The sequence below is a fragment of the Danio rerio genome, chromosome 11 (assembly GCF_052040795.2).
Source record: "Danio rerio strain M-AB ecotype USA chromosome 11, GRCz13ab, whole genome shotgun sequence".
Classification (NCBI taxonomy): domain Eukaryota; kingdom Metazoa; phylum Chordata; class Actinopteri; order Cypriniformes; family Danionidae; genus Danio; species Danio rerio.
In genome coordinates, this window is record NC_141031.1 from 37,408,066 (window position 1) to 37,436,045 (window position 27,980).

Below are 27,980 nucleotides of genomic sequence, written 5' to 3' on the forward strand. Positions count from 1 at the left end.
CTCATATATACAAACGTTCTTACGTATTTCTTGGTTTTCTGAAAACGTATGTGGTTGAAAACACCCCTCTGCTGGACGTTGGAAGCATGCGGCGCACGTCTGGCTGGAAGAAGTTGAGCAGCAGAGAGAGCTTGAAAGGATGCAGGGAAGATGGCGATGAATGTAAAGAACAGAGATGCTTTTTATTCAGGTGCTGACTATTGCAATATCTACAGCTCTCAGCCTGTAAACTATGGAGATTGCAGCCATTATTTCCCTCGGATCACAGGTAAGACAAGACAATGTTTTTGAAATGCTTTTCAATGCAGTGCGTTATAAGTGATGCTCTGCATCATATTTGCCTTGCCCTGCAATTACTTAAAATACGTGCTTATGTTCAAATAATGGTAAAATTGGGGAGCATAAATGCTTTGATGTGAGTCTAGCAATAACCATAGACAAATTAAGAATGAATATCCATATCTGCATTGCCTATGAGGATAATAACACATCAAATGTTAATAGAACACTATGTACACGACTAACATATTTCAAATATCATTGGATTTCTCAAAATGCAGCTTTTTGTTCTCTTCCCATTATGTTAGGATGTTGCTTAAGCTCTACATGGATGTAGTATTTGCATACATGTCAAGCTCAAAAACATACATGCAGGCTTTTAAAATACATTATTTTCCAAAGAGAGTACTCTAATCATTTATTCATTCCCTTTTGTACTGTAGAAACATTTGCAGAATGATGCATGAGGCAGGTTGAGTGAGGCATATGATGGTAGGTTCTGCCCATGTTCATATAAGCCTTGGTCAAATATGAAACAAACAGCCATGCTGATATGAAGGGACATGCTATATCAGTCATGATTTTAACGTAACACTACCTGCTGTCTTTACAAAACACAATCAAACACAAGGTTAAGGTGGATTTGTTGAAGGAAGACTCCTAGGCAAGTTTATTCATCTAATTGACTAGGATATAAAAATGCTCAGTTTATATTTATTGCACTCCAGAGCGCTCTGTTCTTGGTTGAAGTGTTAAAGTGGCTCTGATATACAGTGGGACACCATACAGCTCGGAGAAAAGCCATTGAAATCCATAAGCCAAAACAGAAGGATGAATTGCGTGAGGATACAACAAACACAAATCATCCCTTAAGCACACAGAGCAATCATGCACGTAATGCATTTATTCTGCTCTCAATAATTGATGCTGTCACAGAACAAATGTGCAATGCACGAACAACTTAGAAGTGTTTTGCGGCAGTCAGTGGTGTAAAACAACCTGCAGCATCAAGTGATAGGACTGCTTTACCTTCTCATGTGCCCTGCATACCTTGCATTATAGATGCCCAATGGGAACAATCCTCCCCATATCTAAAAATATTTGATCCCAGTACTGATGAAAGAGCAGATGTTTGTTGCCATGCTCAGACTAAACTTTGCAGAGTAAATTTAATCTAAATGAAAGAGAGCAGGTATATGTGTCCCTGACCTTGAGTCGGGACTGTGGGTTCTACTTAGACCTATTTCTGGGCTTGTATTCTCTGATGACCAAGAGATATCAAGTTTGTTTCAGGTCAAAAGGAGAAGAATGTGAAATGGTTGGGTACTGTTATTTTTTGTAACCCTGCAAATGATTATGAAGTTACATTCAAGTAAATTGTCTTATCATTTGGCTGTTTCAAATCTGTATGAAAGTCAAAGTGAACCTGATTGGTGACAAAAATACTTATTTAAAAAAAAAAGATCTTTTTTAATTCCACAGAAGAAAGGGAGTCATACAGGTTTGGAAAGACATGAGATTTTAGCAAGATTTGCATGTTTTGGGTGAAATATTCTAGTGATGTGGAAGTCTACTAGAGTTGAACAATGGCGACTACAAAAAATGGGTTATGGGTTTCGCATTCATGCACTCTCGGGGGAAAAAAAGGCACAAGGTGGTACAAATAATGTTCCCTAAGGAACAGTTTTGTCCCTTTGTAAAAGTTGTACCTTATATAATACAGAAAAGACTTCTTATGATACTGTTCTGTACCTTTTATGCTACAATTGAAATGAAGGTACACAATTGTTCGCATAAAAAAGGTACGTAAGTGTTGGACAACTCCTTTATTACAATATCTATGAAAATAAATATTACTGGAAAGGCAAAGCGACTTTATGAATAACTTCCATATTAAAACAAGAATCATCATTTAAAAGCATATGTTTTAAGAAACTTATAAACATTCATTATTAAGTTCTATAATAACTGGTTATTATACATTATTAAGTTCTATAACAACTGGTAGAACATAAAACTATAGGTATTGTAAACTGAACATTTAAGGCATTTTTAAAAAACATTTGGTTAGAATTTTCTGATACATTTTCATTATTGATATCCGCACCTTTTGGCGTTTGCTTTCCACTACGCACATGAGCTGGCAAAAGTCCTGCACATATAAAGTGTTCATGCAGACATTTTAGTGTTGTAAAAATCATCTCATCAGACATTGCGCATATCTCATCAATACTTTTGCACAGTTCTATTTCTATTTTAAAAAAAGGTAAATTAAATGAACTTTTAGGTGATTACAAAGGTATTATGTGAAAACTGAAGAAAAAAAGGTTTTACATTGTACATTGGAGATTGTATTTCTGTAACATTTTTTGTGAAAAGAGGTACAAATGTCTTGTCACTGTAGTGGTGCCTTCATGGATCAGATTTGTACATTTAATAAAGGTACAATATTGTATCTGCAGGGTTTAAAAAACAAGGTTACATTTTGGTTTCCCATGGTACAAATCATGTCCTTATAGGTACAAACTGCAATGATACAAATTTGTTTCTTTGTCTTAAGATACAATTCTGTCCCATAAAAAGGTACTGCCCCAGTGACAAGGGTTTGTACCCTGTTTAGTATAACACTGTACCATTTTTTTCTGAGAGTGTGAGTTATACATTTGACAGAAAAAATCTGAATGAAAAGCAACCAATGGACCCTTTTCACAAGATTGTTATGACTTGTTTAACGGTCATCATAATCTTGAATCCTTGAAAGTTTTTATTATTTCAATTTTTTTTAAAACATACAAACATTTATATGCAATTACAGTGCTCAGCGTTATTGAGTACACCCCATGATTTTTTTTTTTTTGTATTTATTTCCCAATAAATATAGGAAATGTATTTTAGTGCATTTAAACAAACAATCAGATATATTTAACAGATATATTTATTACAATAATGTTTTAGTCACCAAACATATTGAGAAATTGAAAGCTAATGCAATTAAATTCAAGCAAAATACTGCAAAAAAATAAATTACAACCTACAAACCTTTTTTTAAATTTGTATTTAATATTTTTTCTATAACATAAATTTGTGGTTTACTTGTTTTTGGACCGTTATCGTGAGTTATTTTGTTAGATGAGCTCCAGATTTGGCTTTAGTACTGACTAATCTAATGTATAGGAACAAATATAATATTGTATAGCGAGTGGCGGATTTAACCAATAAGCAAGATAAGCGTTTAGGGCCCCAAGAAATCTGAGGGCCCCCAAATAAACATGACATAAGAAAAAAACAGAAACATAAATCAATAAAAAATAAATTAAAGTACAAATGGTGCATTTTAGAACTTTTAGGCTCCATGGCTGGAATTGTTTAGGGCCCCCAAATCACTAAATCTGCCCCTGTTTATAGCTTTCCATTAAAATATAAATTCAAAAGCTAGATTTGTGAGGGGTGTACATATATAAGCTGAGCACTGTATGTATGTACTGTATGTATCATATCATCTTTACGTCAAGTTGAGTCAAAAAAACAAATTACTGCTTATGCAAGGTGTTTGTAATGCAGTGTCTATGGGGCTGAGAGTAAATTTGACTTTAATCTCTCCTCTGTCTGCAACTTCTGCTGCTGAGAAACCCGAAAATGTGAAAAGGGTCTATTACGATCTGATAAAGTTGGCATGCAACACAAACTAAATTGATTTTCTACCTCTAGTGTGACAGGTGAAACTTGTACTTCTCTGTTTCTTAAGCAAGAAAAAAATAAGACAGCTGGCAGTATATGCTGGCAGTCCTAAAAAGATGAAAATGTATTATAATAAATTGTGGAGATGATTTTAATGTACCACTTAGGGGGAAGGTTTATAGGGCACGTCTTTGGAAAAAATGCACACATTTTTTTGTTTTAGTTTTCATTCATTTATTTATTTTCTTTTCAGCTTAGTTCCTTTTTTATTCAGGGGTCCCCACAGTGGAATGAACCACTAACCTATCCAGCATATGTTTAACGCAGCGGACGCCCTTCCAGCTGCAACCCATCACTGGGAAACACCCATACACACTCATTCACACACATACACTATGGCCAATTTAGCTTACCCAATTTACCTGTATCGCATGTCTTTGGACTTGTGGGGAAACCGGAGCACCTGGAGGAAACCCACGCCAACACAGGGAGAACATGCAAACTCCACAAAGAAATGCCAACTGACCGAGCCAAAACTCAAACCCATGACTTTCTTGCTGTGTGGCGACAGCGCAACCCACTGTGCCACTGTGTAGTTTTAGCAACCCAATTTGTCAAAAAACAAGTTGAGATAACTGGGGCTGGGTATAGCCATTTGAGGGAGGTCTAAAACCTGTTTGTTTTTTATTTATTTTTGAATTAGGAAATTAAAATTTTAGTATTGTGGCACAGTGGCTGAATCGCCGCAAGAAGGTCACTGGTTCGAGTCTCAGCTGAGCCAGCATTTCTGATTGGAGTTTGCATGTTCTTCCTGTGTTCGTGTGGGTTTCCTCAGGGTGCTCCAGTTTCCCCACAGTCCGAAAACATGCACTATAGGTGAATTGAATAAATTAAATTGCCCATAGTGTGTGTGTGTAAATGAGTGTGTATGGGTGTTTTCCAGTACTGGGTTGCGGCTGGAAGTGATGAATGAATGAATGAATATTCAGTATAAACTTTTTTCATAATTTTTTTAATAAGCAGGAACATCATAAAACCATAGATAAGGTGCTCTGGCTTCGAAGTTCTTCTGCAAGAAGCATGCAGTTCTTTTTTATTCTAAATCATTGATCATTTATTCAATCATTTTCCTTCAGCTCAGTCCCTTATTTATCAGAGGTCACCACAGCGGAATGAACGCATACTATTCCGCTTATGTTTTTCATGCAGTGGATGCCATCATGTAACTGATAGAGCAGCCAACATGCGTCGGCAATGAGTCCATATGTAATGCTGTTGCGCTCACGAGCATCAAGGTTGTGTCAAACGTGCGCAGGAAGCCGCAACTTTCACTTTGACCCCGTCGATAATAATTGATTGATAAATAATTATTTACTAACAAATCATCATTTCTTAGTCTTCGGCCACCCTTTTTTTATTTTTGCCTTTTTATTCATTTTCCTTTGACTTAGTCCCTTTATTCATCAGGGGTCGCCACAGCGGAATGAACTGCCAACTTATCCAGCATATGTTTTACACAGCAGATGCCCTTCAAGCTGCAACCCAATACTGGGAAACACCCATACACTCTCGTATTTATACATACACTCATACACTACAGCCAATTGCGTTTACCCAATTCACCTATAGCGCATGTATTTGGACTGTGAGGAAAACCGGAGCACCCGGAGGAAACTCATGCCAACATGGAGAGAACATGCAAACTCCACACAGAAATGCCAACTGACCCAGCCGGGGCTCGAACCAGCGATCTTCTTGCTGTGAGGCGATCGTGCTACCCACTGCGCCATCGCGACACCTACATTTAAATGAAAAGTAGAAATTGTTCCATTTAAGGTTACAAACATAGCGGCATTTATAAATTCCAAATTCCAGGAAGTGGTGTTTTAACGATGACAGCTTTCAGGCAAACGGAAACACGACCATTTGGCGCATTCTAATGTCTATTTTGGTCATCTGAATCATTGTTGTCATGATCCCGTCGGAACTAATACACTGGAAATATCACACAGCCACAAAACAGCTGACCATCCAACCCCCACTCGCCCGGCCTCAGATGTGCCGAAGCGCCAAACATGCGCCGAGTTCAGGAGGCAGGAGTCAGCCCTAATCACATCTACAGCAGGCCATACTGCACAAATTCATTCCCGCTACAGGAAAAGCGATGCACAAGACATGGCACTTACATTTATCCGTGCTATTATTAGAAGGGCTCATTTGTCGCACTAAATATGTATATGGCCTTTACATCTCTGTTGTGTATAGCCCAGAGGTCTTATGTTATGTTTCAGCAGATTTGTGACCTAAGGATAAATACATAAAACTACAGAGCTGTGAAATTAATGTGGACATCGTAGCTGTTATATATTTGGTTTAGAAAGCATGAAATAGTTGAGCATGACTGCAGACTTGACAAATCTGAGGACAGCATTGAGATTAATTTTGAAACACCAAGACAGACACAAGAGTCTCACAATTTTTTTTGGTAAAAAAAAAAGCACTATACCTGACTGTTACAACTCTGTCAACCAATAAAAATCCATGCAATCAGGTAAAAAATGTTCCCCATGCAGATTTTACATGTAATCAAGTTGATCACAGTTTTCTTTGCCCTGAAAATGAAAACCGTGATTGGTTTGAAAGTGACTTCAGTTTGAGTGCTGCTTCATAAATGTCTGTGCTATCAACAGCAGATTACACTGCAATTTCAGTAGTGTTATGGCACTTCTTCAATCTGATTCTAAATTCTGTCATTTGGCTTTCCAGGTCCAGACCCGATTCTGAAGCCCCCTATTAGTTTGATGTGTCAGCAGCCACCTCAGCCCTTCCAGGCCATGACCCCAACTCAGAACCTCAGACCTCCACCAGTGATGATGCCTGACCCCTTGCCATTCCCACACTGCACTCCATTACCCATAAAGCCACCTCCTCATCTCCAGTTGCCACCCAACCCACCCTTGCCACCACCTCCTGTAATCAGCCCAAAGCCCCCCGAGGAAGATGCTCAGGCTGTGGCTGCTGACCAGGAAGCCACTCTGGAAGAGCTTTGCAAACCTTTGTACTGTAAGCTTTGCAATGTCACTCTCAACTCTGCCCAACAGGCTCAGGCACATTATCAGGTAATCTAAAACCCATGAGGGATGAAAATGAATCAGTAAATTCATTCACAATCTGACTTTAACAAATGCAGTTTTGCATTGCACAATTGTCTGATGATAGTAAGCCTTGATTGTTTAGCTGCATGCTCTCACAATCATGAGTTCATACTTTCAGTTTTGGTTTCTTTCAGCGAGGTGTTTTTCTTGAGGTCCTGGTCTTTGCTGCGATGAAGCACGCAATCTATCCTTTGTTTTGTCTACAGGGGAAAAACCACAGTAAGAAGCTGCGCAATTTTTATGCCGGTAGCCAACAGCCTCCTCCCATTACAATTCCAGAAGTAGTAGAGCCTGTTTCCCAGCAACCCTCAGCCACTACACCCACAGATTCTGCTAATGCGACTGCCAACCAGGTGCTTATAACTCTGAACTGCTGCATTTCTGTCTAAACAAGTATGTTTTTAAAGATGTCTGGGAATAGGGCTATATTATTATTTATTTAGTTTTTACTTATTAGCATTATTTACAATGGCTTTGATAGCTATGTCTATTAGGAGTGCAGTGAAATGGAAATTCTGGCCCATACTGATACTGATTTATTCATGGGGAAAATTTAGAATGGCTTGATAAGGCTGCCGATATATTCTGCATCATCTCCATAGAAATTTGACTCAATAACTAATAAATATCTGATTAACTTTTTAAGTTTCTAAGCCAATAAAAAATATTTAAGCCAATAAATGCAAATTTTAAAATACATTTTTTGTATTTCAAAAACAAAAACTCTGAAGTTCTCTTTTATTATGATGAAAAATTTGATGAGGGCCAATATGGCCACCGATATCTTGTACATCACTAATGTCTATGGAAATTCAGGCAGATAACTGGTTACCGATAACTCTTTATATAACCGATATTTAAGCTGATAAATACAAAGCCTTATTACGAAAACAAAATGGAAATAAATTGTAATTCTCAAGTCAAATTTTTTATGATAAAAATGTCAATATGGCCTGATATGGCCACCAATTTATTTTGTATCACTAATGTCTATAGGAATATGGGCTGATAACCGATAAATGTCTTATTATTAATAAGTCTCTATATTTGGAAGCTAATAACTGATATTTGAGCCAAAATATAAATCTTGAAATTAATTTTTCTGTACCTGATAACAAAAAATCAACGATGCAATTCTGAAGTCTTTTTCTTCACGGTGAAAAACTCTATATGGCCAATAAATTTATCACTATAGAAATTTGGGCCAATAACTGCATCTATCTATAGAAATTTGAGCTGATAACCAATAAATGTCTTATTACGATAACTCTTTAAATTTGTAAGCTGATAATTGATATTTAAGCCGATCTGAACATGGATTTCTTCTGTGTCTGATTACAAAACCAACAACAACAACAAAGCAATTCTGAAGTCCTTTTCTTCAAGGTGAAAAACTCGATAAGGCGCGATATGGCTGCCGATATATTGTGCATAAATTTTAATTGATAATTATCTGATTACAAAGGACTGTTTATATTTCAAAGCCAATAACCAATATTTAAACTCATCAATACAAATCTTAAAATATTTAATATATTTTCTTATATTTAATAAGTCCTAATTTTCCACAGTTCAAAAACTCCAACACTCCCAAAATTAGCTCTTCTCATCCCTTAAGCATAACTCTTCTAAAGTGAGTGTCCACTGTGAAATGTACCTATCAAAAGTAGTAGGTCATTTGACAGAAATGCTTCATAATTTGTTAATTTCCGATAATTGTTTTTCTTCTTGGGGAAATAACAATAACAGTCAAAATAAGCATATATTGGTTAATACCGATATATCGATATGTACATGATGCTGAACAAAATGAATATGTATTAATATCTACATATCTATTTGCCTAGAAGAATAGCATATCATCAAACACTTAAAAGTTTGATCATGCGGTGTCACGCCGCAAGCATCCATTCACCAAGTCTGGCTTGATAGTAATCAGAGACGTCCCAGTCGACATGCACCTTTCATCACTCGGCTTTTTCTAAAAGCTCCACTGTCATTGTCCCGTTTGCAGCCACTCACTAAGGGCGCCAGCAGAGTAATACTGGCCACGGAAAACGACTACTGCAAGCTGTGCGATGCCTCCTTCAGCTCCCCCGCTGTGGCCCAGGCACACTATCAGGGCAAAAACCACGCCAAAAGACTGCGTCTGGCCGAGGCGCAGCAGAACGCCACGTCCTCGTGAGTCTGTCACACCCACACATGCTCGAAGATAAAACAGCCAGTAAACATGGAAAATCCTCCTATGTTTGTGGGTGGTGTCGTTTCTGCCGTTTTTATTGAGACATCAGATATGCAGTTTGTTCTGCGCTTGGGAATATCGTCAGATGCAAAACAGACGGGTTATGACCCCTTGTCTTGGGTTTGTTTACATTCATTTAGAAGACACTGTTATCAAAAGGAACGCACAATTAAGGATAGTAGAAGCAAGTCAAATCAACAGAAAAGCAACTACTTAAACTTTGTGTAAAAAACAAGGGTTGTTTTTTAACAGAAAAAATGAGAAACAAATAGAACAGAATAGAATAGAATAGAATAGAATAGAACAGAACAGAACAGAATAGAACAGAATAGAATAGAATAGAACAGAACAGAACAGAACAGAACAGAACAGAACAGAACAGAACAGAACAGAACAGAATAGAATAGAATAGAATAGTATAGAATAGAATAGAATAGAATAGAATAGAAGTGTTCATTTGGAGGAGCTCGAGGGCCTTTTATAATTGTAAATATGCTTTTGGGATTGTCGAATATACTCATCGCCGCTTTATTAGGTACACCTTACCTAGTACCGGGTTTGACCATATTGACATGATAGCATCACGCAGTTGCTGCAGATTTGTCGGCTGCACATCCATGATGCGAATTTCCTGAATTTCACTACATCCCAAAGGTGCTCTATTGGATTGATATCTGGTGACTGTTGAGGCCATTTGAGTACAGTGAACTCATTGTCATATTCAATAAACCAATCTGAGATTAATCATGCTTTATGACATGGCACTTTATCCTGCTAGAAGTATCCATCAGAAGATGGGTACACTGTGGTCATAAAGGGATGGACTTGGTCAGCAACAATATTCAGGTAGGCTGTGGCATTGACACAATGCTCAATTGGTACTAATGGGCCCAAAGATTGCCAAGAAAATATCCCCCACACCATTACACCACCAGCAGCAGCCTGAACTGTTGATACAAGGCAGGATGGATCCATGCTTCCATGTTGTTGACACCAAATTCTGACAATACCACCCTGTATGGTCTTCTGCTGCTGTAGCCCATCCGCCTGAAGGATGGACCTGTTCATGCTCTTTTGCATACCTCGGGTATAACCAGTGGTTATTTAAGTTACTGTTGCCTTTCTATCAGCTCCAACCAGCTGGTATCAACAAGGCATTTGCACCCAAAGAACTGCCGCTCACTAGATATTGTCTCTTTTTGTCTCGGACCATTCTCTACAGAGAATCTTTTTGTCTCGGACCATTCTCTGTAAATCCTAGAGATGGTTGTGCATGAAAATCCCAGTAGATCAGCAGTTTCTGAAATACTCACACCAGTCCATCTGGCACAAAACCAATGGCATGTTCAAAGTCACGTAAATCAACATTCTTCATCATTCTGATGCTCGGTTTGAACTGCAGCAGATCGTCTTGACCATGTCTACATGCCTAAATGCATTGCGTTGCTACCATGTGATTGGCTGATTAGAAATTTGTGTTAACGAGCAGTTGGACAGGTGTACCTAATAAAGTGGCCGGTCAGTGTATAGGCTATCTAGAATCTAAATCTGATGGGGTTTTTTTAATCCTAAAATCTTGATGAAAAGAAAATCCATGTGTATGCTTTAAATACTTCATACATTTGGTATGGAGGAAGAGGCTTTTCCTGTGAGATTGATCTTCGGGCTGTTTTTGCATTGATAAGTGAGGCTCTCATTGAAATGCTGCTTTGGCTGTTGTTGGGCGGTCCTGATAACAAACCCAGGAAGACACATCCTGTTTCACTCCAAACCTATGATTGTATCTGAGCAAACACGTCTGTGGCCAGTTAAGCTAGGTTTGAATCCTCAGAACCAACAAATAGGCTAAAAGTGAGGGAAAATGTATATGAAACAAAGAATATGTCATTGTTTTTTGTATTAAAGAGTGAAAATGAATTATATATTTTTAGTTTGGTTCCCTTGACTTTATGAATCATTCACATAATCTCTAAAATATAAAAATATCCAAAATTCTAATATTTATACCATGTTTGTACTTAAGACAATATTGTGATTCAGTGAGACATAATCATTAAAATGTTTGTAGAAATCATTTTTCTACATATGCAATTATTTTAATAAATCTTTTTTTATTTTACATTAAATTTATACTGTAACATTTGTATATTTCAAAGACTTTGTGTTCATTGACTGAAAACTGTAATGATGCCGAATAATATTTGTTTTAAAAACTGTTTTCTAGATTAGTTTATTTTAATACTGTGAAAAATTTGCAAAGTATTCAGCTTGTTGCTTGAAATAATAAAATAATATTATATGCATATTAAGGTGTGTAATAATTGAGAGGCTAAATAACTATATCTATTCATAAATAGAAGTTTTCATATAATGTTTTTTTTTCTTCCAGAGACTTGTCTGACACTCAGAGACGGCCACGGAAAGAAGGGTACGAGTATCGATTAATGAAGAACCGCAGAGCTCAGTTCAACACTGCCATGCCAGGTACTGTCCACACACATTCGTCTCAACCAATAGTTTAGTAGACAGATTTTTGCCATCATGTGATCTTGCCCCACGGGTTCAGTTTTCTGCTCAGTGGTCCAAGCTGTGGTGCAAAACCTCCATTTGTGATCAGTGCTTTGGCAGCAGAGCGCTTGGCAGCTGCGCGTGCTAGTTTGCCAGCCTGTGCTAATGTAGCGCAATGCGCTAGTCTCGCTAAATGCAGGCCTCAAGCCAAGGCTTTGGTCTGTGTAAGTCGATCCTTCACCCCACGTCAGCCCAGGCTCACGAACGTCACCCACACGATGGCAGATCTCAATCACACACATGCCCCCATTGCCCTGGACTCCTGTCCTCAATTACACATGGAAACACATAGCGTTCACTAGCTGCACTATAGGCCAAAGTCAAGCACTTACACATTGTGCTTCATCAAATGTAAAATAGGTGTTTTATCACTAAAAGGTATGAAAATTGTATATGTTTTCCTCATATGTTGCTAAATGTGTACATTACTGCAAATTGTAAATGTGATAATTTAAAAATTTACAAAACATGTCAATCCATACTTAAAACATGGCTGCAGACTCTGTGCAAATGCAATTTGAGCTGCATCCAATGCTTTTTAATGCTCTCACCTTACCTCACCCCTAATCCTACTCCTCACAATGATGTCACTAGCTCCATTGAGAGCATTGTGTTTGACACTGCATCCCTGAGCGATGCAATCTCAGCTTGCATCATAAAGGCTGCATCCAGATTCTATTGGGTAACCTTGTTGTTGTCTATATGCCAACTGTTTCAAACTTCAAGCTTCTGAAAAACTACTTAAACTTTCATGCTAGGCTTTCTCATGGTGTCACCATAAAGTTTGTCTATGAACTTTACTTTCCTAGTTACTATTTGCATCTTGCTTACCTCAATTCAATTTAAATGTAAATTCAGGAATTGGGCTGTAATTTAAAAAGGATTCTCAGTGCACTTCTGAGTAGCACACTACCGAGTATGCATGTATGAAATATGGTAATTTTCCAACAGAATAAGTTGGATTTAAACGCTTTTTGTTTTTTCTTTATTTTGATATGGATGTGAATCTCCTATTTTCCAAAAATAATTTGCAGAATTTTAATGCGGTATCAATTAACTAATTATTATGAAATATTTCTGTTATTTTAAAGATTTTCATAATTATTACTTCAGTCATCAATGTCACATGATCCTTTAGAAATCATTGTAATATGCTGATCTCACGCCCAAGCAACATTTCTTATTTCTTATTAATAGTGCTTCTTAAAGACACAGTTCACACAAAAGAATTCCTATTTTCCTCATCATTTTCTCACACTCAAATGGTTGAACACAAAACATGCTATTCTGAAGAATGTTATGTTTTTATATATATATATATATATATATATATATATATATATATATATATATATATATATATATATATATATATATATAAACATAACATTCTTCAGAATAGCATGTTTTGTGTTCAACCATATATACATATATATATATATATATATATATATATATATATATATATATATATATATATATATATATATACAGTTGAAGTCAGAATTATTAGCCCCCTTTTGATTTTTATTTTCTTTTTTAAATATTTCCCAAATGATGTTTAACAGAGCAATGACATTTTTACAGTATGTCTGATAATATTTTTTCTTCTGGAGAAAGTCTTATTTGTTTTATTTCGGCTAGAATAAAAGTAGTTATTAATTTTTTAAAAAAACATTTTTGGGACAAAATTATTAGCCCCTTTAAGCTAATTCTTTTTTGGATAGTCTACAGAACAAACCATCATCATACAATAATTTGACTAATTACCCTAACCTGCCTAGTGCACCTTATTACCCTAGTTAAGCCTTTAAATGTCACTTTAAGCTGTTTAGAAGTGTCTTGAAAAATTTCAAGTAAAATATTATTTACTGTCATCATGACAAAGACAAAATAAATCTGTTATTAGAAATAAGTTTTTAAAACTATTATGCTTAGAAATGTGCTGAAACAATCTTCCCTCCATTAAACAGAAATTGGGGAAAAAAATAAACAGGGGCGCTAATAATACAGGGGGCTAATAATTCTGACTTCAACTGTATATATATATATATATATATATATATATATATATATATATATATATATATATATATATATATATATTTGTGCTCAACAGAAAAAGAAAAGAAAAACACGCAAACAGGTTTGTAACAAGTAGAGTGTGAGTAAATGATGACAGATTTTTCATTTTTGGGTGAACCATCCTTTTAAAGAGCCCCTATTATGCAATAAAAAAGGTCATATTTTAGTTTTGGGGTCTTCAACAACGGGCTGATATGCATGCAAGGTCAAAAAGCGCTTTCATTGTCTTATAATTTGTTTTTATTTATCCCAGCGACTCCCACATGATTCGTTCAGCGATTCATTTGTTCCCAAACCCCTCCTTAGCACAATGCTAATCTGCGCTGATTGGTCAGATGACCCAGTCTGTTGTGATTGGTCAACTGCATTCAACGCAATACAGAGAGAACTGCCCACCATGGCTTATCAACATTGTTGAAGTAGTCAGAGTGCAGAGTGTTTGTGTGAGCCCAATGCAGGAGTGCATTAAATCAATGCAGTTTAACATCAGCGTATTGCTCTATTCTAAACTATAAGTAAAAACAATGACACACATTCAGTATTAATACTAATAAACTATTTTGAAACTTGACCGCCGCACTTGTAGGAACAGCTGATGGTGGCCATAGCTATGACAAACAGCAGTGTATTTCCAGCACACAAATGCCTTTAAATCCAAAAAAGAATCCGGCACGTGCTTTTGATATGACATGTGATTATAAAGAGTTAAGCAGATAGTAGTCGCATGGAGCGATTGATTACAAGTAACAAAACACAATTAAATACATATTTTGCAAGCTAGAAAAAACAAGGAGGCAACTATTTCAATCGCACTTACTTACACTTGTGAAATGGAAGAAGAAAATAGTCCATGAACTGTGCACTGGTAACGTTCCTGTCAAGCTCTGACAAAGTCACATACAACAATAGTCTTTTCTGATCCTTCCTTTACCAAACGGCCGAACAATCCCTCGTTGCAGGGTAGATTATTGCATTGATCACCAGCGTGTTCGCTCATCTTCAGTCATGATCAGTCCCACACACACTCGCACTCTGCCAGCGTTTGAAGGTAAAGGCGGGTTAATGTTTTACTGGATCCGGCACTTCATATTTGATATTGTTTCAGGACGTCGTTGATAAATTTTAATCATTTAAATGAATCTTTTGTTAAAAATAAATCAATATTTTTAAACACGGTGCACTTTCAGATTTAACCCTCAGCTGGATATTTTCATTCACTTAGAGCTGTGTTACACACTGCATAGAAGGTCATTTACTTTTAAATACCCATAATAGGAGCTCTTTAAAAATATATTTGTAATATTATAAAACTACACACCATACTTTTCATCGATTTAATAAATGTTTGCTGAATAAAACGGTTAGTACTTACTGACTCCTGAGAATGCTGGCGTTTGTACATCAACCTGCACATCAAATGTCAGTGTGACTATGCATTTCATAATCTTATACATCCGCTTATTCATGTAGCTGTTGATTTGATGTTTCATGAGCTGACATGTTTCTTGTGCTGTTTCAGGCCCTTACTACAACCCACGGCCGAGGCAGCGTATCCCACGAGACCTTGCCATGTGCGTCACACCCAGTGGCCAGTTCTACTGCTCCATGTGTAACTCGGGGGCCAGCGAGGAGGCCGAATTTCGCCTACACCTGGAGAGCAAACAGCACAAAAGCAGAGTGTCAGAGCAGCGCTACCGCAGTGAGATGGAGAACCTGGGATACACTTAAGAAGATGAGGGATTCTGAGGAAATAACCTTGCCATTTTGCAAGTAGCCACTTTTGTTTAAAAATGGAAGATGTTTTTGTTTCTTTATGTGATTAATGTGTTATTCCATAAGCAATTTATGAGCTAGTATTAGCAGCACACATTGCAAAGCAAAGTTTCCTTTGTGCCAGAATGAAAGGTAATTTGTGAAAGGTTTTTTTTAATACGTTGAAGTCAAAATTATTAGCTTTCCTATGAATTTTTTTTTCCTTTTTCAAATATTTCCCAAATGGGGCATCACGGTGGCACAGTGGGTAGCATGATCACCACACAACAAGAAAGTTGCTGGTTCAAGCCTCAGCCGGATCAGTTGGCATTTCTGTAAGGAGTTTGCATGTTCTCCCCGTGTTCAGATGGGTTTCCTCCGGGTGTTACCCCCACAGTCCAAAGACATGCAGTTTAGGTGAATTGAATAAGCCAAATTGGCCATAGTGTATGTGTGTAAATGCAATGCATGTATGGGTGTTTCCCTGTGTTGGGTTGCAGCTGAAAGGGCATCCGCTGTGTAAAACATATGCTGGATAAGTTGGCGGCTCATTCCTGGTAAATAAATGAAGCCGAAAAGAAAATTAATAAATGATGTTTCACAAATGATGTTGAATGAAGCAAGGCATTTTTCACAGTATTTCCTATAATGTTTTTCTTCTAGAGAAAGTTTTATTTGTTTTATTTCAGCTAGAATAAAAGCAGTCTTTATTTTTTTTAAACCATTTTAAGGTCAATATTATTAGCCCCCTTAAGCAGTATTTGTTTTTGATTGTCTACCGAATGAACCACCGTTATGCAATGACTTTCCTGACTTAGGCCCACACAGAGCCTGCGTGCACAGAATTCAGCAGATTTTTAGCCCATCATTAATTCTGTTTATTAACTTAAGTAAATGTGTGTAAATCTATATTTATTCAGTTTTTACATTTATTTCAGTAATAATATTGACTAATATGAAAATGTTCATCTGATTTATGCACAATGCAGTTTGTACAGTAATATTTTCTGTCTTTTAGTAGACATATTATAGGAGAGACTTGCTTTGTTTACCAAATAATGTGAATCTAATTGGATTTGCATTTTAAACATTAAATAAAAATGAAAAAGATATTATTTTATATTTCACATATTAAGGTTTTAGATACTCCCAAAATAATTCTGCAGAAATCCACAGATTTTTACCAAAATTCGCAGCAGAAATAACAAAAAAACGACCGCAGATTCCATCTGGCCCTACTGATTACCCTAAATTGCCTAGGTAACCTAATTAAGCCTTTACATTGCACTGTTGGCTGAATATTAGCATCTAATAATACTGACTTCAACTGTATATCTACACTACAAACAATAATTTTCTCAGTTAGATTTGTTTTCTTGTTTCTAGTCCAAATATCTAAACATTCCTAAATCAAGAAGCATTTTCTAGACAACCAAAACATAATGTCTTGTTTTAAGAAAAAATATGCCAAAATTAGGTTAGTTTTTTTTTAAACAAGCAAAATAATCTGCCAATGGGGTAAGCAAAATAATCTAATGTCAAAAGGAAAAACAAGATTATTCTGCTTACCCCATATTTTTGCTTGTTTTAAGGAAAAACTCACTTAATATTCATTCATTCATTTTCTTTTCGACTTAGTCCCTTTATTAATCAGGGGTCGCCACAGCGGAATGGACCGCCAACTTATCCAGCACATTTTTACGCAGCGGATGCCCTTCCAGCCGCAACCCATCTCTGGGAAACATCCATACACACTTATTTACAAACACTCATACACTACGGACAATTTAGCCTACCCAATTCACCTGTACCGCATTTCTTTGGACTGTGGAGGAAACCGGAGCACCCGGAAGAACCCACGCGTACGCAGGGAGAACATGCAAACTCCACACAGAAACTCCAACTGACCCAGCCGAGGCTCTAACCAGCGACCTTCTTGCTGTGAGGCGACAGCACTACCTACTGCGTCGCCACTCACATAATATTGGCATATTATTTCTTAAAACAAGACATTATGTTTTGCTTGCACAAAATGCTTCTTGATATAAGAATGTTTAGATTTCTGGACAAGTAAGAAGCCAAAAAAAATTGAAGTAAGAAAAGCATTTTTTTTATTGTGTAGGAAGTATTTGTGTTCATAATTAGTATTAAAGTAGTAAATTCTTATCCTAGATTGCCTTATGAGCAGGTACATCAATATTAGTGTTGTTTACTGCACTGTTTTGGATTAACTACATTATAATATACTTTTTTTGTTTGTTTACAATGATTCAAATGAATCTTGAAGAGGTAGTAAGTATATACATTTTAGATTTTTTTTCCAAAACTATATTATGTGTGCAATTTATCCTTCAAAAAGGGACAAATCTAGCAGCAATCATTTTCCTAGACAAACAAAAGTGGCAATCCTACTCACCCTGAGCTGCAGATTCACTGTGTTTCTTCAGGAGCTCCAGAACGAACATCGCTGTTCCTCGAGTCAAAATAAGAGAGTAAATGTGGCGGCTCTCCAGCGTTCCTGCTGAATGTACTGTGAAAGCGATGACAATAGATCAACCCGTTTACTTCGTTTAGACATACTGGGAATTGTTCAAGCTGATAAGCATCATTTTGGAGCAAATATCTGGTATTGTTAACTAGCATGCGTTTGTTTGGGAAATTCTTCTTTAGTTTTATTTTTGGATTATCCAAAGGGAATCTCTCCATGGATTAAAGGGAGAAATGGAAAACATGGCTAATTTTAATAAGGCCTGTACCGCCCGTGTTCCCCTACCTCACAACTATCTGATTTAGAGTAGTTTTGAAGCTAATCTGAGACCTTGTTTTACCTGGTATAATCATATATTTTCAGTGATTGATCACAATTGATAATGCCAATGCTTTACCATTTTCACCTGCTAATACAGGGGTGTCCAAACTCAGCCCTGGAGGGCTCGTGTCCTGCATAGTTTAGCTCCAACTTCCTTCAACACACCTCCCTGGAGGAGCTTGATTAGCTGATTCAGGTGTGTTTAATTGGGGTTGGAACTAAAATATGTAGGACACCCGCCCTCCAGGACCGAGTTTGGACACCCCTGTGCTAATTACATTTAATTAAAGGGTTAGTTTATGCAAATATGTAAGCTTAATGAAAATGCTACTAAATATCAGTTGTCAACAGGGAAATAGAAAAAATAATCATTGAATCCGTTATGTTTAGATCAGTACGAATCACAAACTACTGTACTTAAAATGTACTGAGAAATATATGATCTTTATAGTGCACCTAAAAATGAAACATTGCTGAAATATATTCTCCTTCAGGCAATTCTAGACTTATATTCCCCAAATGTGTCCAAAGCAGCTCATTTCTGACTTGTAAAAACTAAATGCTTGGTAAATATTCAGTTTTTTGGGGTTAAACTTTCCTTTGGGCGTATTTATTGCAAAAAGCAGGAGCTTTAAAAAATTTAAGATGTTTTTTTTTTGGTTCATGGATGCATGATTTTGCACATAAACATCCCTTTCCTCCTATTTTATCACTTAAAATGCTATAAATGTTTTATCAAAGATATGTACTATATTATAAACTGAAAAGATGACCCATTTTTACCCTCACTGTTTTTGTTTGCTCTCAATCCTTTCTTAAATAAGCTATTTCTGTAATATCTCAGAGTTGCTGTCACTAAATGTTTGCGATTGTAGTTCTTCTCTGATTTAGTATTAGTTCCGCATGAGATTATTGCTGCTTGTGTGTATTAAAATGACAACTGCTCTGCAAGAAAAGGACCAGAACTGAATCGCACTTGGTAAGAAATGAAAAAGATAATGTTGTGCTACATGCTATAAATGATTACGCAGCCGTCAACGTTCATTTAAATCAAATGTTTACAGTGGGAATCATCACGGAGGACTTTTGGGACAGTTTGTGGGACTAATAGACATCTTAAATGTGCCTCGGAGTATAAAGCCTACTCAACTGTGATGCTCAACATTTCACGTTGTTCTGCTTTACATATGTTTCCAGTAGGAGTTTTGCATATTCAAATACTGACCATTTAAGTCAAGCTTTTTTATGTAAATGTAAATGGCTAGGTGGTGAGTTGTTTCATATATATATATAAACACTACCCGACAAAAGCATTGTCGTCGATCCCAGTTGTAAGAGCAACAAATAATAACTTGACTTCTAGTTGATCATTTAGAAAAGTGGCAGAAGATAGATTTTTGGTGAACTGCATCCCAATCATGACAAATATGGCAGAAGAGCTATTAGAACCAGCATGGACCCAAGATCACAGAAATCAGTCAAGTTTGGTGAGGAAAAAAATTAGGGTTTGGGGTTACATTCAGTATGGGGGCGTGCGAGAGATCTGCAGAGTGGATGGCAACATCAACAGCCTGAGGTATCAAGACATTTGTGCTGCCATTACATTACAAACCACAGGAGAGGGACAATTCTTCAGCAGTACAGCACTCCTCATACTTCAGCCTCCACATCAAAGTTCCAGAAAGCAAAGGTCAAGTTGCTCCAGAATTGGCCAGCCCAGTCACCAGAAATGAACATTATTAAGCATGTCTTGAGTAACATGAAGGAGGAGGGATTGAAGATGAATCCAAAGAATAAACTCTGGGAGTCCTGCAAGAGCGCTTTCTTTGCCATTCCAGATGATTTTATTAATAAGTTATTAGAGTCATTGCAGAGATGTATGGATGCAGTCCTTCAAGCTCATGGGAGTCATACACAATATTAATTCTTTTTCCACAGCTTTATATTCTATACTGGACATTATTTCTGTTAAGTGACAAGACTTTTGTTTAAGCAAAGTCAGACCTTACTGTCCTAATTAAATAATTAAAAATCAAGGCATGATCATATTTTATTTTGGTAAATTAAGCATAAGAGATGCCTTTGCATTTCCTATAATCCAATTCTGATATCAAATGATCTACTTGAAGTCAAGTTATTATTTGTTGTTCCCAAAACTTGGATGAGCGACAAGACTTTTGTCAGGAAGTGTATATATAAACTTTGCATTTTAAATGTTACGGCGAGACACTGCAGGTGATGAGAGCAAATAAAAATCTATTACTCATCATATTTCCCATTGATTTGATTGTATTAAGATTTGCACACATTTTTTTGTATGTCACATTTTTTAAAATGTTTAAATATGCAAATGAGGCATTATTTAATAATGTTAAATTATTTAACAGTGTTAATTATTTAACACTGTAAAAAGTGATCAGCTGACATTACTTGAAAAAATGAGTAAATCCATTTCCTTAAAACTAATCATTAAAATAACTTGCATAACTATAAAAATAAGTCTTCTTAAAAGTCCCAAGTTACAACGGGTTTACACATTTTATTTTTTTAAGTCGACTTGACACTTTTAAGGCAATGGGGTTACTCACTATTTTAACTAATTGTTGTTTACAGTGTAGTTGGGAAAATATTGCAAAAAAGCAGAAGAAAGTCTGGAAAAGTTTTACTATGAACAAATCCCCCAGTTAAAATCTGCAGAATAAAGATACGAATGAAACTGTGATGTTTAAGAGCTGCCTAAATGCAGATTTATGGCTCATTCCAGGAGAATAAAATCAGAAAACAGCTTTTACAAATATTTATTTTGTTATTAAAATCTACAGACACATATTGATAAAAGAGAATTTTTAAAGAAGCATAACAGGAGAGTATTTTGACTGTCTTCTTGAAATTAACACACTTTATGAAAAGCCAAAAAGCATCAAATCTCAAAATGAAAAAGAGATATTTTTGCCTGCAGTGTGTCGCCTCGCTAACGCAGAAAGCACGCGCCACCGATCATTAATGTGATGGTGCAATTATTTTGTGGTTTCCAACAGAAATTGTTTATAATGAGGGAATGAGATCACAACATGTTGCAGGCTGGACTAGAACCTGCATTAACCATATTAAAGCACTACAAAACCTGGTGTTTTCTTCTGGTAGTCCCTGTACTTTCTGCCAGAGAATCACCAGAGGCAAGCCATATCCTGTTTTGTGTTTTGTGTCAGGAAGTTGTGACCCATTCTGGAAACAGACCTTCCCAAAGGACGCCAGCAGGGACACTACATTCATTCCCAATGGAGAATATCCTCCATCTACTCTTTCCCATCCATAAATACCTCTTTTTTTGTTTTTTTTATGAAGTCATATTTCACAAATGTTTTCTAAAGGTTTTGCAGAGGCATTTTATTTTGAGTTGCATCGAAATAAAATCTAGCTGTGCCTTTTGAAGACATGTTCTTATATAATGGTTGCCTTTTCATGTCCATTAAAAGGTCTGAGTGCAATAGTGATGATATTTATCTGACCTTTTCTGTTTTTTTTCCCCTTCGAGATGTGTTAAACAGTGGTTTAATGTCTTGAATGTACAGTACAGATGAAAGAACATTTTAACTTTATTGTAAAGAGGCGTGGGACTCTTTTTTTATTTTAAATCGCAATATGATGTATTAATAAAATATTTCATTAAAAACTAATTCTATCAGTGCTTTTGCAGCATGTTTTGTCTGAGTAAAGTGCCTTATTCAAGAAGAAAAAAATATTGCATTTTATTTTGGTTTTGGTTTCATCTCACGGCTGTTCGAACACAAAAGTGGCTTTTAATTCACAGAAACTGCCAGGACTGTATTTTTTATTGACATTGAATATTTGCATTAAAGGTGCCATATACTGCATTGGTATACTAAGTTAATTGTTCTCTTATATCTACATCATAGGTGTATGGTTTAGGTCAGTGCGCAGTCTGACCACCAGGGGTGCTCGAGAGAATGTTTGTAACGACAAAAGATTTATCTTTTATTATTTTTTTTTATTATTATAGCTAAGTGATAGTATATTCATAATTTTTTTTTGCTTACTATATTCATCAAAATGGACACCTGGTTATAAACTGGCCCTTTAAAAAAGTCAAGTGACAGTAGGGATGAACCATCTACATCGGCCTCTTCTATGAAGATGTGCAGCGGCCTTGAATATACATATGGACTTGGAGGATAACGAACGAGGTGAAGTGGCGTAGGTGGGAACAGAGAAATCCAGCAGAGATGTATTGATGAAAAGAATTAGGCCTACGCTAGAGAGTGAGAAAATGTCAAGTAAGAAACGCAAATATAGCCACAGTTACATCGGTTTCGGGTTTACATGGATTGGAGATGCAGAAAATCCGAATCCGCAATGTTTAGTCTGTGGTGAGGTTTTAGCTAATAGCAGTCTTAAGCCCTCATGGTTCGGCACTTACAAACAAGACACAGCCACTTAGAAGACATGCCTGCAAGTTTGTTTCAAGGAAAACTTGAACTGCAGAAGAAAAAAGGGGTACACTGCAGAATCCACCAAGAAGCTCTAGCGATGAAAAACATGCCAGACAAACTTTTATCTGTACCTAATGACGATGTGAAAACTGTCAACTTCATAACAGCTTGTTAATTAAATTCATGCGCTTTATTATTTTTATTTTAATCACGTACACAGAAAATATGTGTATTTAGTTATTGTAGTTAAAAATGTGGAGTTTAATCGGAGTAAGGGTTGCTTGACAGGTGTCAAATATTACAAAGGGGTGCACACAGCAAAAAGTTTGGAAATAACTGCTTTAGGTAAATTCAAAAAATCATTTTATATGCTCATTTATTACTCACGAAAACACACCTAGAATAAGAAGGTCCATATTGACCATATTTGGATCGGTCGTGAAAATTAATAAGCTCCGATGTTATGCTTGCAGCCTGCTCTCTCTCTTTCTTACGCACAAACACAAGCACAAACACACACAAGTTGTGTTGTGGATAAAATTTAGACAGAATAATACCTAAACTGGACAAAAGAGACCAACAGAGATGTGTTGTAAATTGAAGCTATAATGTCAAAGAAAACACAGCCAGGATTTAACATCAACCTCTGCATGACCAAGTGACTACTAATAAAGTTTACTGCTGATTTTTTCTTACCAGAAATATGACAGTAAAGGCTGAGTGATTGACAAAAGTCTTAAACATGCACTCAGGCACTTAAACTCAGCAGTCTTGTGTTTGTTGAAACATGCTCAGCTAATTTCAGGATGAATTTACAAAAGATACAATTTAACATACCTTATATGCCTCTTCAGGGTGAAGCTGGATAAATTTAATATCTATTTTTCCTATATTTTGCATCCTAGATCAGGGGTGTCCAAAATCGGTCCTGGAGGGCCGGTGTCCTGCTGATCTTTTACACTCAAAAATTTACATGTGAACGAGGAAATAATGGTGTTTAAGGCATGTACTGAACTCATATCATTTGACTATGCCCATTTTCTTAATAAGGCTCCTTTAGAGCAACAAACATGTCACTAATGTTTCCATATCAATTACAGTCGGTCTTCTTTACTACTTATATTTACATAAAGAACTGACATTTGCATATATTTATATATATCTTTTTAAGCATATACTGATTATAATCTTTAATATAGTGATGGGTGCCATTCAGCAAAACAACCAAACACACTACTATTATTTTCATTGCATCAACTAAGTAGATTTCTGCAGATTTATGAGCAAATCATAAATCATCCCTTCATTTATCAGGGGTCGCCACAGCGGAATGAACCGCCAACTTATCCAGCATATGTTTTACACAGCGGATGCCCTTCCAGTTAACCACTAACCATATTGCCCCAGACTTAGAATAAATATTATTTTATTTAGAGTTTTGGTGTTAAGTTTTCAGCTCCTATACTCTCGAAATCCTCGCTCAATAATCAACTTTTTATTTTTAGCTTACACAATTCTGCACCACAAAGTGTGCATATTCTATCTGGTCCTAATCACAACCAACCATGGCTTTTTCAAACACCATCCAGTGCTGTTCAATGGTCAAACAAGCTGCTTCAGTCCATTGGTTTTGTTTTCAGAGAACTCCTGGCTTCCCCTCAGCAAGAATGACATTCTTCAGCTCTGTATTTTACTCACCGCACCCAATAAGTGTGTGTGGGACTGCAGCGTGACATGAGTGGGCTTCATTGTACAGGGCCGAGTCAACTGACAAACTTGTGTGCTGTTTTTCTGGTCTGCATGAGGCCCTGAGGGAGATGGGACAGCTGGAACAGTAAGGACTCCAGAAACATCAGCTGAAAAGAACAGATGTGTATGTGTGTGTGTGTGTGTGTGTTTAATGAACGTTTTCTTACACATGTGGCATTTCATTAAGTTAAAGCTAATGTGTGCAATTTTTTATGTTTAAAAATAATTTGTTTTAGGGGTTATGTACATTTAGGTGTTTTTTTAAGTCTATACTGGGCTTTGTGCTGTAAAAAACAACCCCCTAGATGTACATTATCCTGCTTATTACACGGCTTAAATGCCATAAAACTTTATAATTAAATATAAAACATTGATCTAAGCTGTTGCTGAGACTTATTTCAGCATGTTGATATACTCCCAGCAACACGGTGGCTCAGTGGTTAGCACAGTGGCCACAAAGCAAGAAGGTTGCTGGGTCGAGAACCAGCTGACATTTCTGTGTGGAGTTTGCATGTTCTCCCCATCTTGGTGTTGGTTTCCTCCGGGTGCTCCAGTTTCCCCCACAATCCACAGACATGCGCTATAGGTGAATTGAATAAACTAAAATGGCTGTAGTGTATGTGTGTGAATGAGTGTGTATGGATGTTTCCCAGTTCTGGGTTGCAGCTGGAAAGGCATCCGCTGTGTAAAACATATGCTGGATAAGTTGGCGGTTCATACCGCTGTAGGGACCCCTGATTAATAAAGAGACTGAGCCAAAGGAAAATGAATGAATGAATAATGTACTCTCTGCTAAAGCGGAATATTAAGTAGGAGGCGGGGCTTTCTTTCATAGCTCATTCAATTTGCTCATAGCAAACTAATTAAGGGGCGTGATTGCGAATACTGCATTAAGTTTCTGACACAATGTTCTTAGCCACACCCCTCTTATTGTAAGTTTGCTATAAGGGAATGATGTGCAAAAGAGAAAGCCCCGCCCCCTACTCAAGATTCAGTTTCAGTTGAAAGTACATCAACATACAGAAATAAAAGTCTCAGCAACTGTTTACAGACTTTAAAAATAAAATAAATACTTATCAATGTTTATGAATACATTTATTTAAAAATTTAAATATTTAGACATTTACAAAGTTATTTTTATTTCATATATATTTAAACATATTTCATTTGTTTATTTTTGATTAAAAAATATAAATATATCAAGTAGCACAAGTGTTTACTGTTAACACTGATAATATAAACAAATATTTTATTTTATTTCATTAAACTGACATATTATTATGTTTTTTGACGTTTTTAGTTAAATTTTATTATTTTTAAATTAGTAAATAAAAATCTGGCGACACGGTGGCTCATTGGTTAACACTGTCATCTCACAGCATGAAGGTCGCTGGTTTGAGCCCTAGCTGGGTCAGTTAGTGTTTCTGTGTGTAGTTTGCATGTTCTCCCTGTGTTTGCGTGGGTTTCCTCCGGGTGTTCCTCTACAGTCCAAAGACGTGTGGTATAGGTGAATTGAATAAACTAAATTGGCCGTAGTGTATGTGTGTGAATGACTGTGTATGGATGTTTCCCAATACTGGATTGCAGCATAAAGAGCATCCGCTGTGTAAAACATATGCTGGCTAAGTTGGCAGTTCGTTCCGCTGTGGCAATCCCTGATGAATAAAGGGACTAAGCCAAAGGAATGAAATAAAAAAAATCTAAATTTTAACTTTAAGAATATTTGACAAAGTTATGGTTTTAGTGTATTGTATAATGTAATAAATGTAAGCATGGGAATTTCAAAAAAGAAAAAGAATTACTGACCCTAGATGTTTGCATTCGTTGCTTTTAAGTTCAGATTAGATTGAGTCCTTCATCCTCCTGTCTGTTACCGGATTCATGATTTCCTAACCAATAGAATGCATTTCTGCAGGGAGAGGAAGTGAGCGTCTGCTGCCGAGAGCTAAAAACACAAACAATTGCAGAGATGGTTGTTCATTTCAGGAAGAAGAAACGCCCATCTGATTCCTCTGGAAACACAGTCCAACATCGAAACAATCATCCCAATACATGAAGAAGAAAAGTACATTAAATTTACTGAGTTGATTTTCATTATCATTACAACTAAAATACCAAGGCTCTGTTTTTAAGTTGTACATGTCAACAAATATAATTCATATCTATATAAGACAGAGGTTGTTCAACTTCCTTGGACCCCCAAAATGACCATCATCATATAATTTTAAAATACTTGTGATCATTTGAATATATGCTTGTTAATGTATTTATTTATAGTATTTATTTATTTATAGAATTTATTTAATTTTTAAATTATTTATTTTACTTAATTTATAAATGTATTTATTTAATGTATTCATTCATTTGTTTATTTGTTTAGTTAATCTATTTTAATTATTTATTTCTATTTTTAATCAATTTAATTAATTCTTTCACCTGTTTATTTAATATTTATTTATTTAAAGTATTTATTCAAAATATTATTTATTTAAATTAATTTATTAAAGTATTTATTTAATTTATTCATTTGTTTATTTATTTAATCTATTTTAATTATTTATTTCTATTTTTAATAAATAAATTTGATCAATTCATTCATCTGCTCAAGTATTATTTATTTATTTAGTAGTCTTAATTTTTTTTATAAACTGTTTATCTCAATACATTTCCACGAACCACTCTGGCTTATTAATTTTTTTTTGTTTATTTTAATCTTATTTATTTTTACACAATTTTCTTTTCATGTTTATGTATTTTAATAAACGTATAAATAATTTCTATCTACTTACTTATTTAGAGCACATTTTTATTATTTATTTAAAATTTTATAAAATAATTACTTTGTATTTTTGCTGTTTTTATCTAAACATATCCACAAACTTACAACACAGTTTGTTTGTCTCTTATTTTTTCATTTATTCAAATAAATAATTAATAAAAAAAAAAGTAATCTAATTTTCTATTATTAATTATTATGCTGTTTTCTTTAAACTTCTTCAAAAAACCCCTTTAGCACTCATCGGTGGCTCTCATCCAAAAACTCAAGTCACACACACACCCCAAACAATCACACACCGCACGGCCAACAGTTTAATCTAAAATGACATCAGGTTGAATAAGAAAACATGCTGTCACACAAAAGCTGACAGGAATTTCAGAGTCATTGAGCAATGACAGGAATGTGGGGTATTTTCAATCAACACAAAAGCAAA

General features: G+C 35.9%; 1 protein-coding gene and 1 long non-coding RNA gene across 4 annotated transcripts; one reads left to right on the top strand and one right to left on the bottom strand.

Moving 5' to 3' along the window:
- Nucleotides 1-116: 116 nt before the first annotated feature.
- zmat3 (zinc finger, matrin-type 3) lies at nucleotides 117-22,255 on the top strand. 3 transcript variants are annotated; one of them, XR_015502799.1, is made up of 8 exons: nucleotides 117-268; nucleotides 6,724-7,076; nucleotides 7,319-7,465; nucleotides 9,127-9,293; nucleotides 11,744-11,838; nucleotides 15,527-16,252; nucleotides 17,466-19,800; nucleotides 20,698-22,255. XR_015502799.1 is itself a non-coding variant. In XM_087274028.1 (6 exons), the coding sequence occupies exons 1-6, from the start codon at nucleotides 151-153 to the stop codon at nucleotides 15,733-15,735; spliced, it is 1,089 nt and encodes a 362-aa protein (XP_087130154.1). In that variant the 5' UTR covers nucleotides 117-150; the 3' UTR covers nucleotides 15,736-17,441. The 3 variants fall into 3 exon arrangements, 1 of the variants encoding a protein (XP_087130154.1); XR_015502800.1 differs by having other exon boundaries at nucleotides 15,527-16,023; nucleotides 17,613-22,255; XM_087274028.1 differs by lacking the exons at nucleotides 17,466-19,800; nucleotides 20,698-22,255 and having other exon boundaries at nucleotides 15,527-17,441.
- LOC141376645 (uncharacterized) lies at nucleotides 14,254-26,709 on the bottom strand. The gene is made up of 5 exons (XR_015502845.1): nucleotides 26,575-26,709; nucleotides 18,176-18,289; nucleotides 15,506-15,657; nucleotides 15,380-15,413; nucleotides 14,254-15,039 (listed from the first exon to the last, which is right to left on the bottom strand). It is a non-coding gene; the product is annotated as an uncharacterized LOC141376645 (long non-coding RNA).
- Nucleotides 26,710-27,980: the final 1,271 nt, after the last annotated feature.

Bases quoted from the DNA above. Each gene is read 5' to 3' on its own strand.
- zmat3 (XM_087274028.1), top strand. From the start codon at position 151: ATGGCGATGAATGTAAAGAACAGAGATGCTTTTTATTCAGGTGCTGAC. The intron at 9,294-11,743 runs GTGAGTCTGTCA...TTTTTCTTCCAG, and splicing joins CAGCAGAACGCCACGTCCTC to AGACTTGTCTGACACTCAGA. The intron at 11,839-15,526 runs GTACTGTCCACA...GTGCTGTTTCAG, and splicing joins GTTCAACACTGCCATGCCAG to GCCCTTACTACAACCCACGG.